The sequence below is a fragment of the Astyanax mexicanus genome, chromosome 4 (assembly GCF_023375975.1).
Source record: "Astyanax mexicanus isolate ESR-SI-001 chromosome 4, AstMex3_surface, whole genome shotgun sequence".
Classification (NCBI taxonomy): Eukaryota; Metazoa; Chordata; class Actinopteri; order Characiformes; family Acestrorhamphidae; genus Astyanax; species Astyanax mexicanus.
The window spans coordinates 58726283-58740000 of NC_064411.1; the positions used below are offsets into that span (position 1 = coordinate 58726283).

General features: G+C 42.6%; 1 protein-coding gene across 2 annotated transcripts in view; it reads right to left on the reverse strand.

Annotated features, from left to right (window-relative positions):
* Nucleotides 1-2385: 2385 nt before the first annotated feature.
* Nucleotides 2386-13718, reverse strand: part of zgc:85932 (CysPc and EFh_PEF_CAPN13_14 domain-containing protein) — a 16525-nt gene continuing 5192 nt past the window's right edge. For both annotated transcript variants that reach the window (XM_049476751.1, XM_049476752.1), the window contains exons 7-21: nt 13548-13619; nt 12675-12766; nt 12487-12561; nt 11664-11800; nt 10251-10396; nt 9934-10139; nt 7650-7692; nt 7342-7416; nt 6925-6982; nt 6647-6711; nt 6326-6394; nt 4412-4490; nt 3728-3844; nt 2806-2864; nt 2386-2694 (exon numbers count right to left, since the gene is read on the reverse strand). In XM_049476751.1, coding sequence (XP_049332708.1) covers nt 2668-2694; nt 2806-2864; nt 3728-3844; nt 4412-4490; nt 6326-6394; nt 6647-6711; nt 6925-6982; nt 7342-7416; nt 7650-7692; nt 9934-10139; nt 10251-10396; nt 11664-11800; nt 12487-12561; nt 12675-12766; nt 13548-13619 — 1320 coding nt within the window. In that variant the 3' untranslated portion in view covers nt 2386-2667. The remainder of the gene's footprint in view (nt 2695-2805; nt 2865-3727; nt 3845-4411; nt 4491-6325; nt 6395-6646; nt 6712-6924; nt 6983-7341; nt 7417-7649; nt 7693-9933; nt 10140-10250; nt 10397-11663; nt 11801-12486; nt 12562-12674; nt 12767-13547; nt 13620-13718) is intronic.

Consider the following 13718-nt stretch of genomic DNA (forward strand, 5'->3'; position numbering starts at 1 on the left):
AAACATTTTCATAAAGTTCCTTACACTAAATCACTCTCTCATAAAAATAAAGATTTCAGCAGCTCTAATCTCACCAGTTTCAGTTCCGAGTCGGGTCAGGCTGATGGAAAGGGACTGTGATGAGGGTTTACATTTCTTTTATTATTATTATTTCTAATTTTATCCCATTTTCTCCCCAGTTTACACAGCCAAGTACCCAACCCCCTCGTTAGGACTCCCCCTATCACTAGTGATGCTCCAACACCAGGAGGGTTAAGAAGACCAGCACACGCCTCCTCCGATACATGTGAAGTCAGACTCCGCCTCTTTTTGAACTGCTGCTGATGCTGTAGCATTGCTGAGTAGCATCACAGACCTAACGCTCAGAGGAAAGTGCCTATGTGTGTATTTAAATTTTTCATTTGTTTTATTTATTTATATACATACTTTTTTATAATATTTAATACTTTATTGCTATTATTATCTTTTTCTTTATTTTATATTATAGAAATTCTTTATTTTTTATGTCAATAAAGTGCAGCGACTCGGTTCTGATACATCAGCTCACAGACGCAGCCTTGTGCTGATCCACATCACCCTAGGAGTGATGAGGGGAAAGAGAGAGCGCCATCTACTGTACTGTACCCAGGCCAGAGAGAGAGCAAGACCCACTGTGCTCTCTCAGGGCTCCAGCAGCTGATGGCAAGCTGCATGACCGGGATTCAATGTAGTCTGCTGAAATATCTTGAAGGAGGGATAAACTAAAGACACGCCCACTGCTTATGAATATTAAACACAGATGCTCCAAAACTCCTCCAGGGAAAGGGGAGGAGTCAATAAGCAAGTAGTAGTTGAAAATACTAAAAATAAATGAGTATTATGATATACTGTATATATATAATATACAAAACTATATATATATATATATATATATATATATATATATATATATATATATATATGTGTGTGTGTGTGTGTGTGTGTGTGTGTGTACATATATTTGTGAATGATATTAAAGCAGCAACTATCCAGAAATATTTACTCTAACCCTGATGTTATTTATTTTATTTCATATTTATTATTATGAATATTAAACAGGTGAAGAAGAACTAAAATATGTAATGAATGTTAATGAGCGTGTCATGGCTCAGCGCTGGCCCCGCCCACATTCCTCTCCATTCATTCAGTGAATATTTTAACGCTTCAGCTCACAACAGGATTTCACCATCAGACCACAATTATCATCATCATCCTCATCATTACATCTTCATCACTACTGAATCCTTTTAAACTTTTAGTTTCTACTCACCTTCAGAAAGGCTGTTTAATTCTATAATTTAATTCTTTACTTTTTTATGTCAATTTGTTATATGGTCTTTTAGATTTTTTTTATTTTTTAGCTTTTGAAATATACATATATTTTATCCAAATATATTAAATGTTGATTTACAGTGAGTTTTTCTTTTATTTATATATTTTTTACTATTTTGTTCCTTATTATTTCTTATTAAATATTTTCAGTCCCTTTTATACAGTAAACTCTCAGTGATTCCAGAGTAAAAATAAAGTTTGATCTGCAGACTCTTGATATTTTAATCTCAGTATCTTCATGATTTAGAGTCTCCTGGAATAGTTTTCTCAGCATCTTGAAGGAAGGAGTTTCTGGAGGTGCTGAACAATAGCTGCTGCTTTTCCTTCACGCTGTGAAGCTCCAGCTCATCCCAATTAAATCACCTCAAATCACCTTAATCTCAGTTCATCAGGTTTAGATCAGGAGATTAATGTGGAGGAAAAACACTTTAATACTCTTTAATACTGAATTATATATGAGTCCTGCAATCGATTTCATCTCCTTAATATTAATCTATAATGTAGAAAATACATTAAATAAAGAAATAGAAAAAGTTCTGTGCTGCTACTGTATGTAAATCTATCAGTTTAATATTAATTTATAACATAAAATATGTAAAATAATTTGTAATATAATGAAAGATCTTGGTGTTAATATAGGGTTAATAAGGGGTTAATAAGGGGTTATTAGAGTGTTAATAAGGTGCGGTAGTGGGTCAGTGGAGCTGTGTTGGTATGTGGGGCACTAAACTCTACTCCAGTATGAATTATCCGCACAAAGACTCATGAATTATTCATCACCTCCCCCAGTATCGCTCACTGGCGACAAGCCCCGCCCCCGCTCCTCTGATTGGCTGGCTGCCTCACTCCTTCAGAGCTGTGATTGGACAGGAGCGTGAGAATGAAAGACTTGCGAGAGGGAACTGTTAGCCAATCACAGCGCAGGGGCGAGACCCGGCCAGCCAATCACAGCTCATGAGTGCCCTCTGCTGGCCGGGGAGATACAGTGGTGAAATGATCGTAGTTATAATAATAAAAGAAAACAGTTCTGACATGTTTAAGTTTTTATTATTTTATTGTGATATTCCATAATTAATATAATATTTTATTTATGGCTTATAATTTTGTCACAGTTGGAAAATTATTAAAATTAAATTTATTTAAAAAACAGTTTAATTACAGATAACTGATCTAAACAATCATCCTAAAACATTCAGACATAGTTATTGTAATTTTCAGCTACTTAATTATGCATAATTCATATTAATTATTATTTATTAATTATAGAAACACATGAAAGTGAAATGGAGACGCTGGAGTCGGAGCGCAGGTCTGATATCAGTTATACATCGTCATGTGGAGCCACTGCAACACACACACACACACACACACACAGTGTTTACAATAAAGTGGCCACCAGTGTGTGGAAGCACAGAGTACAGTAGGTGTTTCCAATAAAGTGGCCATTGTGATTACCTGTCTGTAATTGAGTGACACCGTTCCCATGCCGACGGAATCAAACGACTGAAACTTTCCTGCAGATAAAAACACAAACTGTCAGACGGAACATAATCCCTATCCGGACGGGATTATTATAAATCCCTATTATAAATCTACTCTTTACTGATAAAACTCCTGCATCCGCACTACAATTATATAAACAGGAGGATCAGTGAGTTTTAGGCTTTTTTCTCGGTCACATGACCTCAACACATTCAGTAGCTCCTCCATTTCCACTCGCTGTTGTGTTTTTTTAACGTGGATCTCCGTGGAAACCACGGCAGTGGACAAATATCTATTTTATTAAAGGCGAGGAGACGAAACTCAGAGATGTGCGTCCGGACGGGACTAAAATTACCGGAGGAGCACGGAGTTCAGAGAAAAACAGTAGATAATTCAGCCTGTAATTTACTCAGAGGACGTCTGAGAAATAAAACACCTACATGATCGTTCTGGACGAGAATAAAATCACAGAGGATAAAAACCCCCATAAAAGAGAAAATTACCCAGAACCCCCTGAGAAACTAATCCTGTACAGATAGGACTAAAGACACCAACCTACACACACTACACACACACACACACACACTATACACACACACACTATACACACACTACACACACACACACTATACACACACACACTATACACACACACACTATACACACACACTATACACACACTACACACACACACACACACTATACACACACTACACGCACACACACACTATACACACACTACACACACACACACACTATACACACACTACACACACTACACACTCAAACACACACTACACACACACACACTACACACACAAACACTACACACACACTATACAAACACTACACACACACTACACACTCAAACACACTACACATATGTGGTTCTTACGGTTCATGGTGTGCAGTTTGAGCAGGAGGTACAGGAAGCCGGGGAAGCTGAGGGTGAGATCCGGCTCAGTGTAGCGCAGACCAATCAGCTGCAGGACAAACTCATCCACTTGCAGACCTGCAGGACATCAGGACATCAGACACAGGACATTAGAGACAGGACATCAGATACAGGACATCAGACACAGGACATTAGATACAGGACATCAGACACAGGACATCAGGACATCAGATACAGGACATCAGACACAGGATATCAGACACAGGACATCAGATACAGGACATCAGACACAGGACATCAGACACAGGACATCAGATACAGGACATCAGATACAGGACATCAGACACAGGACATCAGACACAGGACATCAGATACAGGACATCAGATACAGGACATCAGACACAGGATATCAGACACAGGACATCAGATACAGGACATCAGACACAGGACATCAGACACAGGTATTAATGTGCATATGTTTAGCATATGTTTAATTCTCTCCCTGTGGGCGGAGCCTCTGATAGAGGAGTGCTGGCGCCCTCTGGTGAAAACACACTGCTATTACAGCTTTACATCTCTGAACACACACTGCACTGTTCCTAATACACTTAAAATTAATTACTGTGTGTGTGTGTGTAGTGTGTGTGTGTGTGTGTGTGTGTGTGTGTGTGTGTGTGTGTGTACCTGCTGCAGTTAGAGCTGGTGAGATTTCGAGGAATTCCAGAGAGTAAGTTTTATTGGTGTCAAATCTCATAAATATTTCCTAAAAACAAAAAAACAATAAATAAATAAACAAACACATAAAGTTAAATATAAACAAACTGTCGATGAATGGGTGGGGCTAACACACATTGGAATTGAATTAATGGGCAGGGCTAACATGCAGTGGGTTGAAACCATAGACTGTATATAAAGATGGACGCCGTGTCGCCGTTCCCATTCATTCAATGAAAATGAAGCCAAAATCTTCCTCCATTTTGGCGATTCAGAGACCAGAGTCTGCGCAGTAGACCAGAGGAGGGAGAAAGGCTGTGGAGAGACCGCCTACTCATTTAAATAACCCCGCCCCTGAGGGCTGCCTCGAGGTCACAGGCTGCAGAGCGGAGCGGGGCGGAGCTGACGGTCTGTTATTGGTCCCGCCCATAACCAGCCCTTTTACCATAACCACACCTTTTTTAAATAGAGCTGAATAACCTTCTTAAAAATGAATTCTGTGGGGATATAAAAATATAACAATATAAGCAGAGGTTCACTAGCTGCTGTATTTAAATAAAGGAGGTAGAATTACAGTATATTAGAAAAAAACCTGATTGAAAGTTGTTCTGTTTTGCCATTGAAACCTATGGGGATGGGTGGGGTTACACAGCTTTCTGCAGCCGAACAGCAGGGGGCGCCCGACCTGTGGTGGCTTCACTTTTAAGAGACGATGCTCTGTCCAGCTATATACAGTCTATGGTTGAAACTGTAGGATGAATGGGCGGGGCTAAATACGCTGGGATGAATGGGCGGGGCTAACATGCAGTGTAGCCCAGAGGGTCCTGCGGCAGGATGCTGTGCAGGCCCCGTACCAGCTGTTTCACCGTGTGGTACGGGGCCTGCACAGCATCCTGCCGCAGGACCCTCCAGCGCATCGTGAGAGCAGCTGAGAAGATCGTTGGCACCTCTCTCCCCTCCCTTCAGGACCTGTACAGCTCCCGCCTCACGCGGAAAGCCCTCCGTCTGGCAGGAGATCCCTCCCACCCACTACACAGCTTCTTCAGCCTGCTGCCATCAGGGAGAAGACTGCGGAGTCTCGGGTCTAGGACCAGCAGACTGCGAGACAGCCCCATCCATCAGGCTGTGAGGATGCTGAACTCTCTTCCCGCACTACCCCCCATCCCAATCCTGCCCACAGCACACACACTCTCATCATCCTGACCCCACATCCTCCCACCAACACAGTACTGAAACTCTGCACTAGAACACACACAGTACTGTAACTTTTGTAAAAGGACCTGCACTACACACCCAATACCTGCACTACTGTTACGCTGCACTGTCATACACACTTTAATTCCCCAAGAACTGGGAACTTTAAGAACTTTACCAGCCTTAAGCTAGATACAACATTGCACTACTGTTATACGGGTTCTATTTATATTGTCACTTGATCTTAATCACCATTAATATTGCACTATTATCTTCTGTCTCACAAATGTCTATTGTGTTTTTGTTGTATTGTACATATAGTGTCTCCCACTCATTTAGATTTAGATTATATATTTATTTCTTTTTATTTCTATTTATATATCTATTTCACCCCCACCACTACTGCACCTTGTTCTGTCTCATGTATGTCTGTGTCCCTGCTGCTGTATTGTACACATAGTGTCTCCCCCTTTTTCTTTATTTTTCTTTATTATCCATTATCTGTACTTGCTGTAAAATTGGGAAGGAGAGTAACGTAATTTCAATTCTATGTATGTCCTGTACATATGCAGCATTGACAATAAAACTACTTGACTTGACTTGACTTGACTATTATGTGTGCACGTGTGTGTGTGTGTATTTTGTGTGTGTATCTAGTGTGTGTGTGTGTGTATTTTGTGTGTGTGTTACCGTCCAAGTTCTGAATTTATCCCACAGTGCCTGAAACTCCGCCCAGTCCAGTTGGCCCTGCCCACGACTCTGATCTCACGGTGAAGGAGATTCTAATCAGTTCAGTTTAGCGCTGGAGCTACGAGGCTAATGTAGCTAACAGCTAATGGACGCTAATGTTACCATGATGCTAATATGCTAACGCACACACTGTGTTCAGTAATCTCTTTATGATGTAATTATTATTATTATTATTATTATTATTATTATATAAGATGAACTGATCAGGGTTATAGATTAATTTTAATATTGATTGATTTAAATATCAGGACAGAAGGATACATCCATCAACACCACGAAGCTCCTGCAGTGCTCCAAACACAGCTTCTCCACCGAGCCTGCTAACACTGATACACACACACACACATAATACACACACACACACAGTATACACACAAACAGTTTAGCATTAGCAGATATTAGCATTAGTTAATAGCTGTAGTGATTATAATAATCTGGGTAATAAATCAGGTTAAACTGCACCTGAACAGCCGTTTAACTCTAATATGAGGAGTATATTTGATAGTGTATATGTGTGTTTGTGTGTGTGTTTTTTTTACCTCCTCCACTCAGAACTTCAGTCAGAAGGTTAAGGAGCTGCAGTGGTCTGCACTGACCCTGTAACACACACACACACACACACACACACAATACACACACTCTTAGGCTACTTTATATCCCGTTATTCGGGTCACTGTTTGAGTTCTGGAAGAACAGTTCACTCTGAGAGGAACACCTGGTGTTAAAGTGCTGATTGGTGGTTTCTCTGGTGTTCCAGAAACAGTAGTTGCTAGGCGATCGCTATGCTATGGGAGGTAGTTGCCTGAGTGTTGCTAGGTGGTCACTAAAGTGTACTGAAAAGGGGTTGCAATGGTATTCCAGGTTGCTATGTTGTTACTAAGGGGTGTTGCTAGGTGGTTCCAGCATGTTATTAAACAGTTGCTAGGCTGAGTGTGTGTGTGTGTGTGTGTGTTTACCTCTTTGCAGTGCTTCATAAAGAGCTTCTGGGTCTGAGAGGTAGAGGGCAGCGCTAAGACAGACTCTTTCACTATCTACAGAAACAGAATATATACAGTAATTACATTTATATAAACAATAATATCAAAGTATTTTTTTATCTTTTAACTCATAAAATGTGCAGTGTGTTATCTGTTACTAGTAGTTGCTTATTTTATGTTTTAATTTACTAATAAAACCCAGAAAACAACATAATTAATACAGTAATCAGTGTTATAAATATTATTATTAATATATTTTCTAAACATAAACATACTGGTTAGCTCACCTGCTTAGGTATGGACTTATCAATGACGAGCTTTTGTGTAGGCCTACACACACACACACACACACACACACACACACACACACACACACACACACACACACACACACAAACAAACACAGATAAGTTTGCAATGTTAGTATTCCAGCTAGGTTAGGGGTAAGTGGTAGGGGTAAGTGGTAGGGGTAAGGGTAAGGGGTAAGTGGTAGGGGTAAGGGTTAGGGGTAAGGGTTAGGGGTAAGTGGTAGGGGTAAGGGGTAAGGGTTAGGGGTAAGGGTTAGGGGTAAGTTTTAGGGGTTAGGGTTAGGGGTAAGTGGTAAGGGTTAGGGGTAAGGGTTAGGGGTAAGTGGTAGGGGTAAGGGTTAGGGGTAAGTGGTAGGGGTAAGGGGTAAGTGGTAAGGGTTAGGGGTAAGTGGTAAGGGTTAAGGGTAAGTGGTAGGGGTAAGGGTTAAGGGTTAGGGGTAAGTGGTAGGGGTAAGGGTTAGGGGTAAGGGTTAGGGGTAAGGGTTAGGGGTAAGTGGTAGGAGTAAGGGTTAGGGGTAAGTGGTAGGGGTAAGGGTTAGGGGTAAGTGTTAGGGGTAAGGGTTAGGGGTAAGGGTTAGGGGTAAGGGTTAGGAGTAAGGGTTAGGGGTAAGGGTTAGGGGTAAGTGTTAGGGGTAAGTGGTAGGAGTAAGGGTTAGGGGTAAGTGGTAGGGGTAAGGGTTAGGGGTAAGTGTTAGGGGTAAGGGTTAGGGGTAAGGGTTAGGGGTAAGGGTTAGGAGTAAGGGTTAGGGGTAAGTGGTAGGAGTAAGGGTTAGGGGTAAGTGGTAGGGGTAAGGGTTAGGGGTAAGTGTTAGGTGTATAGGTTAGGGGTAAGTGGTAGGGGTAAGGGTTAGGGGTAAGTGGTAGGGGTAAGGGTTAGGGGTAAGTGGTAGAGGTAAGTGTTAAGGGTAAGGGTTTGGGGTAAGTGTTAGGGGTAAGGGGTAGGGGTAAGTGGTAGGGGTAAGGGTTAGGGGTAAGTGGTAGGGGTAAGGGTTAGGGGTAAGTGGTAGAGGTAAGTGTTAAGGGTAAGGGTTTGGGGTAAGTGTTAGGGGTAAGGGTTAGGGGTAAGTGGTAGGGGTAAGTGTTAGGGGTAAGGGTTAGGGGTAAGTGTTAGGGGTAAGGGTTAGGGGTAAGGGTTAGGGGTAAGGGTTAGGGGTAAGTGGTAGGGGGAAGGGTAAGGGGTAAGTGGTAGGGGTAAGTGTTAGGGGTAAGGGTTAGGGGTAAGTGGTAGGGGTAAGTGTTAGGGGTAAGTGTTAGGGGTAAGGGTTAGGGGTAAGTGTTAGGGGTAAGGGTTAGGGGTAAGTGTTAGGGGTAAGTGGTAGGGGTAAGGGTTAGGGGTAAGTGGTAGGGGGAAGGGTAAGGGGTAAGTGTTAGGGGTAAGGGTTGGGGTAAGTGGTAGGGGTAAGTGGTAGGGGTAAGTGGTAGGGGTAAGGGTTAGGGGTAAGGGTTAGGGGTAAGTGTTAGGGGTAAGTGATAGGGGTAAGGGTTAGGGGTAAGTGTTAGGGGTAAGTTAGGGGTTAGGGTTAGGGGTAAGTGTTAGGGGTAAGGGTTAAGGGTAAGTGGTAGGGGTAAGGGGTAAGTGGTAGGGGTACGGGTTAGGGGTAAGTGGTAGGGGTAAGGGTTAGGGGTAAGTGGTAGGGGTAAGGGTCATGGGTAAGTGGTAGGGGTAAGTGGTAGGGGTAAGGGTTAAGGGTAAGTGGTAGGGGTTAGGGGTAAGTGGTAGGGGTAAGGGTCATGGGTAAGTGGTAGGGGTAAGGGTTATGGGTAAGTGGTAGGGGTAAGGGTTATGGGTAAGTGGTAGGGGTTAGGGGTAAGTGGTAGGGGTAAGGGTCATGGGTAAGTGGTAGGGGTAAGGGTTATGGGTAAGTGGTATGGGTACGGGTTAGGGGTAAGGGTTAGGAGTAAGGGTTAAGGGTAAGTGGTAGGAGTAAGGGTTAAGGGTAAGTGGTAAGGGTTAGGGTTAGGGGTAAGTGGTAGAGGTAAGGGTGATGGGAAAGTGGTAGGGGTAAGGGTTAGGGGTAAGTGGTAGGGGTACGGGTTAGGGGTAAGTGGTAGGGGTAAGGGTTAGGAGTAAGGGTTAAGGGTAAGTGGTAGGGGTAAGGGGTAGGGGTAAGGGTTAGGAGTAAGGGTTAGGGGTAAGTGTTAGGGGTAAGGGGTAAGTGGTAGGGAAGGGTAGGGTATATGGAGTAAATGATGAGTAAAGTATGAGTACAGTATGTTTAAGTGATGAGTAAAGGATGAGTAAAGTATGAGTAAAGAGTCGTACACGGCGGTGTTCCCTTTCTCGGTGAGGATCCGGAGCAGGAACTCGGCGGAGTACAGTTTCTCCGAGGTTGACGGGATGATGATGTAATTTCCGGGTGCCAGTCGGCCGCGGAGAACCACCTCCCTCTGCTGCTGTAAACCAGAGTTCAGAACCGGCCGGAGAACCGAAACGTCCAGCTGGGTCAGGAGACTGTTCTCAGACCGAGCCTGAACACCAAAACACATCAATTTATTACTTTATTAATTATTTATTCATTTATTCATTATTACACCCCGACCGTGCAACTCAGGCCGAGTCCCGGACCGGACCGGCGGTACCTTGTAGACGCTGATCTGAGCTGGCAGCAGGACTCCTCTCTGCCGGCTGTGTTTCTGCATCAGCGCCAGCAGGAAGGAGCAGGTCAGCTCGGGGTCGGCGGGGTCATCGTCCTCCTCCAGCAGGGTCAGGTGGTACTGAGGGACACCTACCATCAGATACAGAATCTTAGGAACTATTTAATCCAGTTAAATCAGACTCTGGTTGGTTTGTACTCTTAGTGCCGTTTGATTAATCTGGTGTAAAAACAGTAATCACACTGTTCAGTCCAGATCAAAACAACTGGACTGAGATCTGCTGGAGGAGGTGGTGTTGGTTCTCCAAACGAACTCTGGATCGGTTCTCTTGTGGTGAGAACGTGATCCGGTCTTTATCCGACTCAAATCAAAGATATCAAATATACTCATTTTATTGAGCTAAACTGATGATAAGGTGCAGGTTAATCTGATATACTTTAGCCAGATTACGCTAATTAATTACCAAACCTATGAACAAACGCTGTCTCTGCTGCTCCATGCTGTTTACACACTGAGAGTGGTATGTGCAGCATTCACTGCTCGATTAAAACACAGAATCTTCTCACTATATTCACTTTCTTGCTCTCGCACCAGACAGCTCTGACCAATCAAAGGAAATGATCAAAAGAAAATTGATCTGGATCACAGAAACCAACTACAGATGTAAAAAAGATGTTAAAGGTCTCTTTACAAAGTGCTTTTTGTTGCACTTTTCAGGAGTGCCATTTGATACCTTTTTCCTTGCAGTGCCCTTATGAGAGTGCCCTTGGATGTTCGTTAAAAAAGTACCTATAAATGTCTTTCCTAAGAGTGCTGTTCAAAACCCTTGTCATCTGAGTACCTTTAGATACCTTTCCTTGGAGTGCCCTTAGATGTCCTTCCTAGGTGTCCCATTCAGTACCCTTCTTACTAGGAAGTACCTAAGATTCCTTTACTAGGAGCATCTAAACTTGCTTCCTAGGAGTACCCTTCTACACTCAGGGAGTGAACTTTAGATAACCTTGTCCTAGAAGTGTCCTTAAATGTCTGTCCCGGAAGTGCTTTTAGATACCTCTGTCTCATAAGTGCCACCAAACGTCACTCAAAGAACAGTGTATTTAGGTACTGTTTCACACAGAACCTTCAGATACATTTCTGAGGAGTTCCTTTATGTATGTTTCTACTGAGGGCATTTAGGTACCATTTCTAGCAGTGTCCTCACATGTCCCTCCACTGAGTGCCATTCAGTACTCCTTTCACATAACAGCACTTTTACTCACACGATAAACAACTGGGTATAAGATGGTGTCAAGGATCCCCCAGCGAATTGGGAAGTTTTCTAAGGGTAATGTTTGTGTGTAGAGTGTGTAGTAAGTGTGTATTGTGTGTGTATATTGTGTGTGTGTAGTGTGTGTGTACTTGAGGCAGAATCCCAGCGGCTGTGGTATGATGTGCAGGTCCAGGGTCTGTAGGTTTCACCTCCACTCAGCGTTTCATCACTCAGGTGACACACCTCCATCACCTCAAAGTTCTGCCGGAAATCCGACACGGACATCCTGAGATCATCACACAATTAAACACTGATCATCACACAATAAAACACTGATCATCACACAATAAAACACTGATCATCACAGAGTAAAACACTGATCATCACACAATAAAACACTGATCATCACACAATAAAACACTGATCATCACAGAGTAAAACACTGATCATCACACAATAAAACACTGATCATCACACAATAAAACACTGATCATCACACAATAAAACACTGATCATCACAGAGTAAAACACTGATCATCACACAATAAAACACTGATCATCACACAATAAAACACTGATCATCACACAATAAAACACTGATCATCACACAATAAAACACTGATCATCACACAATAAAACACACTTCATAACTTCATAATCACTGCAGAACGAACAGTCTGAGTTTGGCGGTTTGCAGGAGATCGGTACTGCACTGTGCCGAGTGTAAAGTTTGGTTGAGGGGGGATTATGGGTAATGGGTAAGGGGTTGGTTAAGAGTATAAATGCACTGAGAGATCAGATTACTGATATAAAATACAGCTCTATTTATCAGATTCCTAAATCAGATTAATACACTTTACTCTGATCTAAGGAATCAGATTATCGGATTCAGAATCAGATTATGCTGTTTACATGGTGTTCCTGTAATAATCAGATAATCTCTGTTATAATGTGATTATTAAATCCATGTACCAGAACTCTCCGTCCTCCACCGCGACCCGATCCAACCGCTGGTGCTCCTCCCTACTGACCGAACGCCACTCCACCCTGCACACACACACACACACACACACACACACACACAAACAAATACACTGTTAAATTAAACTAGACAGAGTATAACTAGTAAATCAGTGTGAGGTTAATTAAGGGGGCGTTACCCTTTAGAGTCACTCCATGGCCCCTCCCACTCCACCTTACCCCACGGGTTTCGAACCCGAACCAGTTCCACAGGACCATACTTAGTGCGGACCTGAACACACACACACACACACACACAAACAAGGTGAAAAGAACCAATCACAGTCCAGGGGAGGAGTCTCAGAACAAACGAGGCCAAGATTTGGACCAATCACAGTCAAGAGGAGGGTTCTCAGGAAAACAAGCTACCATTTACGACCAATATAGGTTAAAGGGAGGAGTCTCAAAACATGAGATGGTAATCTGGACCAATTACAGTCAGGGGGCGGAGTCTTGGAACAAATGAGGAAGTAATTAGAACATTAGAGCAAAACATGGTAGCAATTAGGACTAATTACAGGTAAAGGGAGGAGTCTCATAACAAACAGGCCAAGATTTGGACCAATCAGAGCCAGGGGGAGAAGCTGAGAACAAACTAAGCTGAGATTTGAACCAATCATATTGAAAGGGAGGAGTTTGAAAACACATTTGATGTTAAATTAGACCAATCTCAGTTAGGAGGAGGAGCCTCAGAACAAACAAGGCTGAATTTTGGACCAATCACAATCAGGAGGAGGAGTCTCATAACAAACATGGTTGAGATTTGGACCAATCACAGTCAGGGGGAGGAGTCTCATAACAAACATAGTTGATATTTGGACCAATCACAGTCAGGGGGAGGAGTCTCATAACAAACATAGTTGAGATTTGGTCCAATCATAGTTAGGGATAGGAGATTCAAAATAAACGAGTGGCAATTAGGAGCAATCATATTGATAAGGAGGAATCTTAAAACACATAAGGGGGTAAATTGGACCAATCACAGTAAGGGGGAGGAGTCTTATATTTCTCACCGTCTCGAGCCCAGTCACTGTGTAGGCGTGTTTAAACAGGATTCCTAACTCATTCTTCTTCTCCAGTGGACCCTAAACACACACACACACACCACACACACCACACACACACAATAATATTAATAAAATATAATATTTATTATTAAACGTTTATATTTAAACCGGTATAGA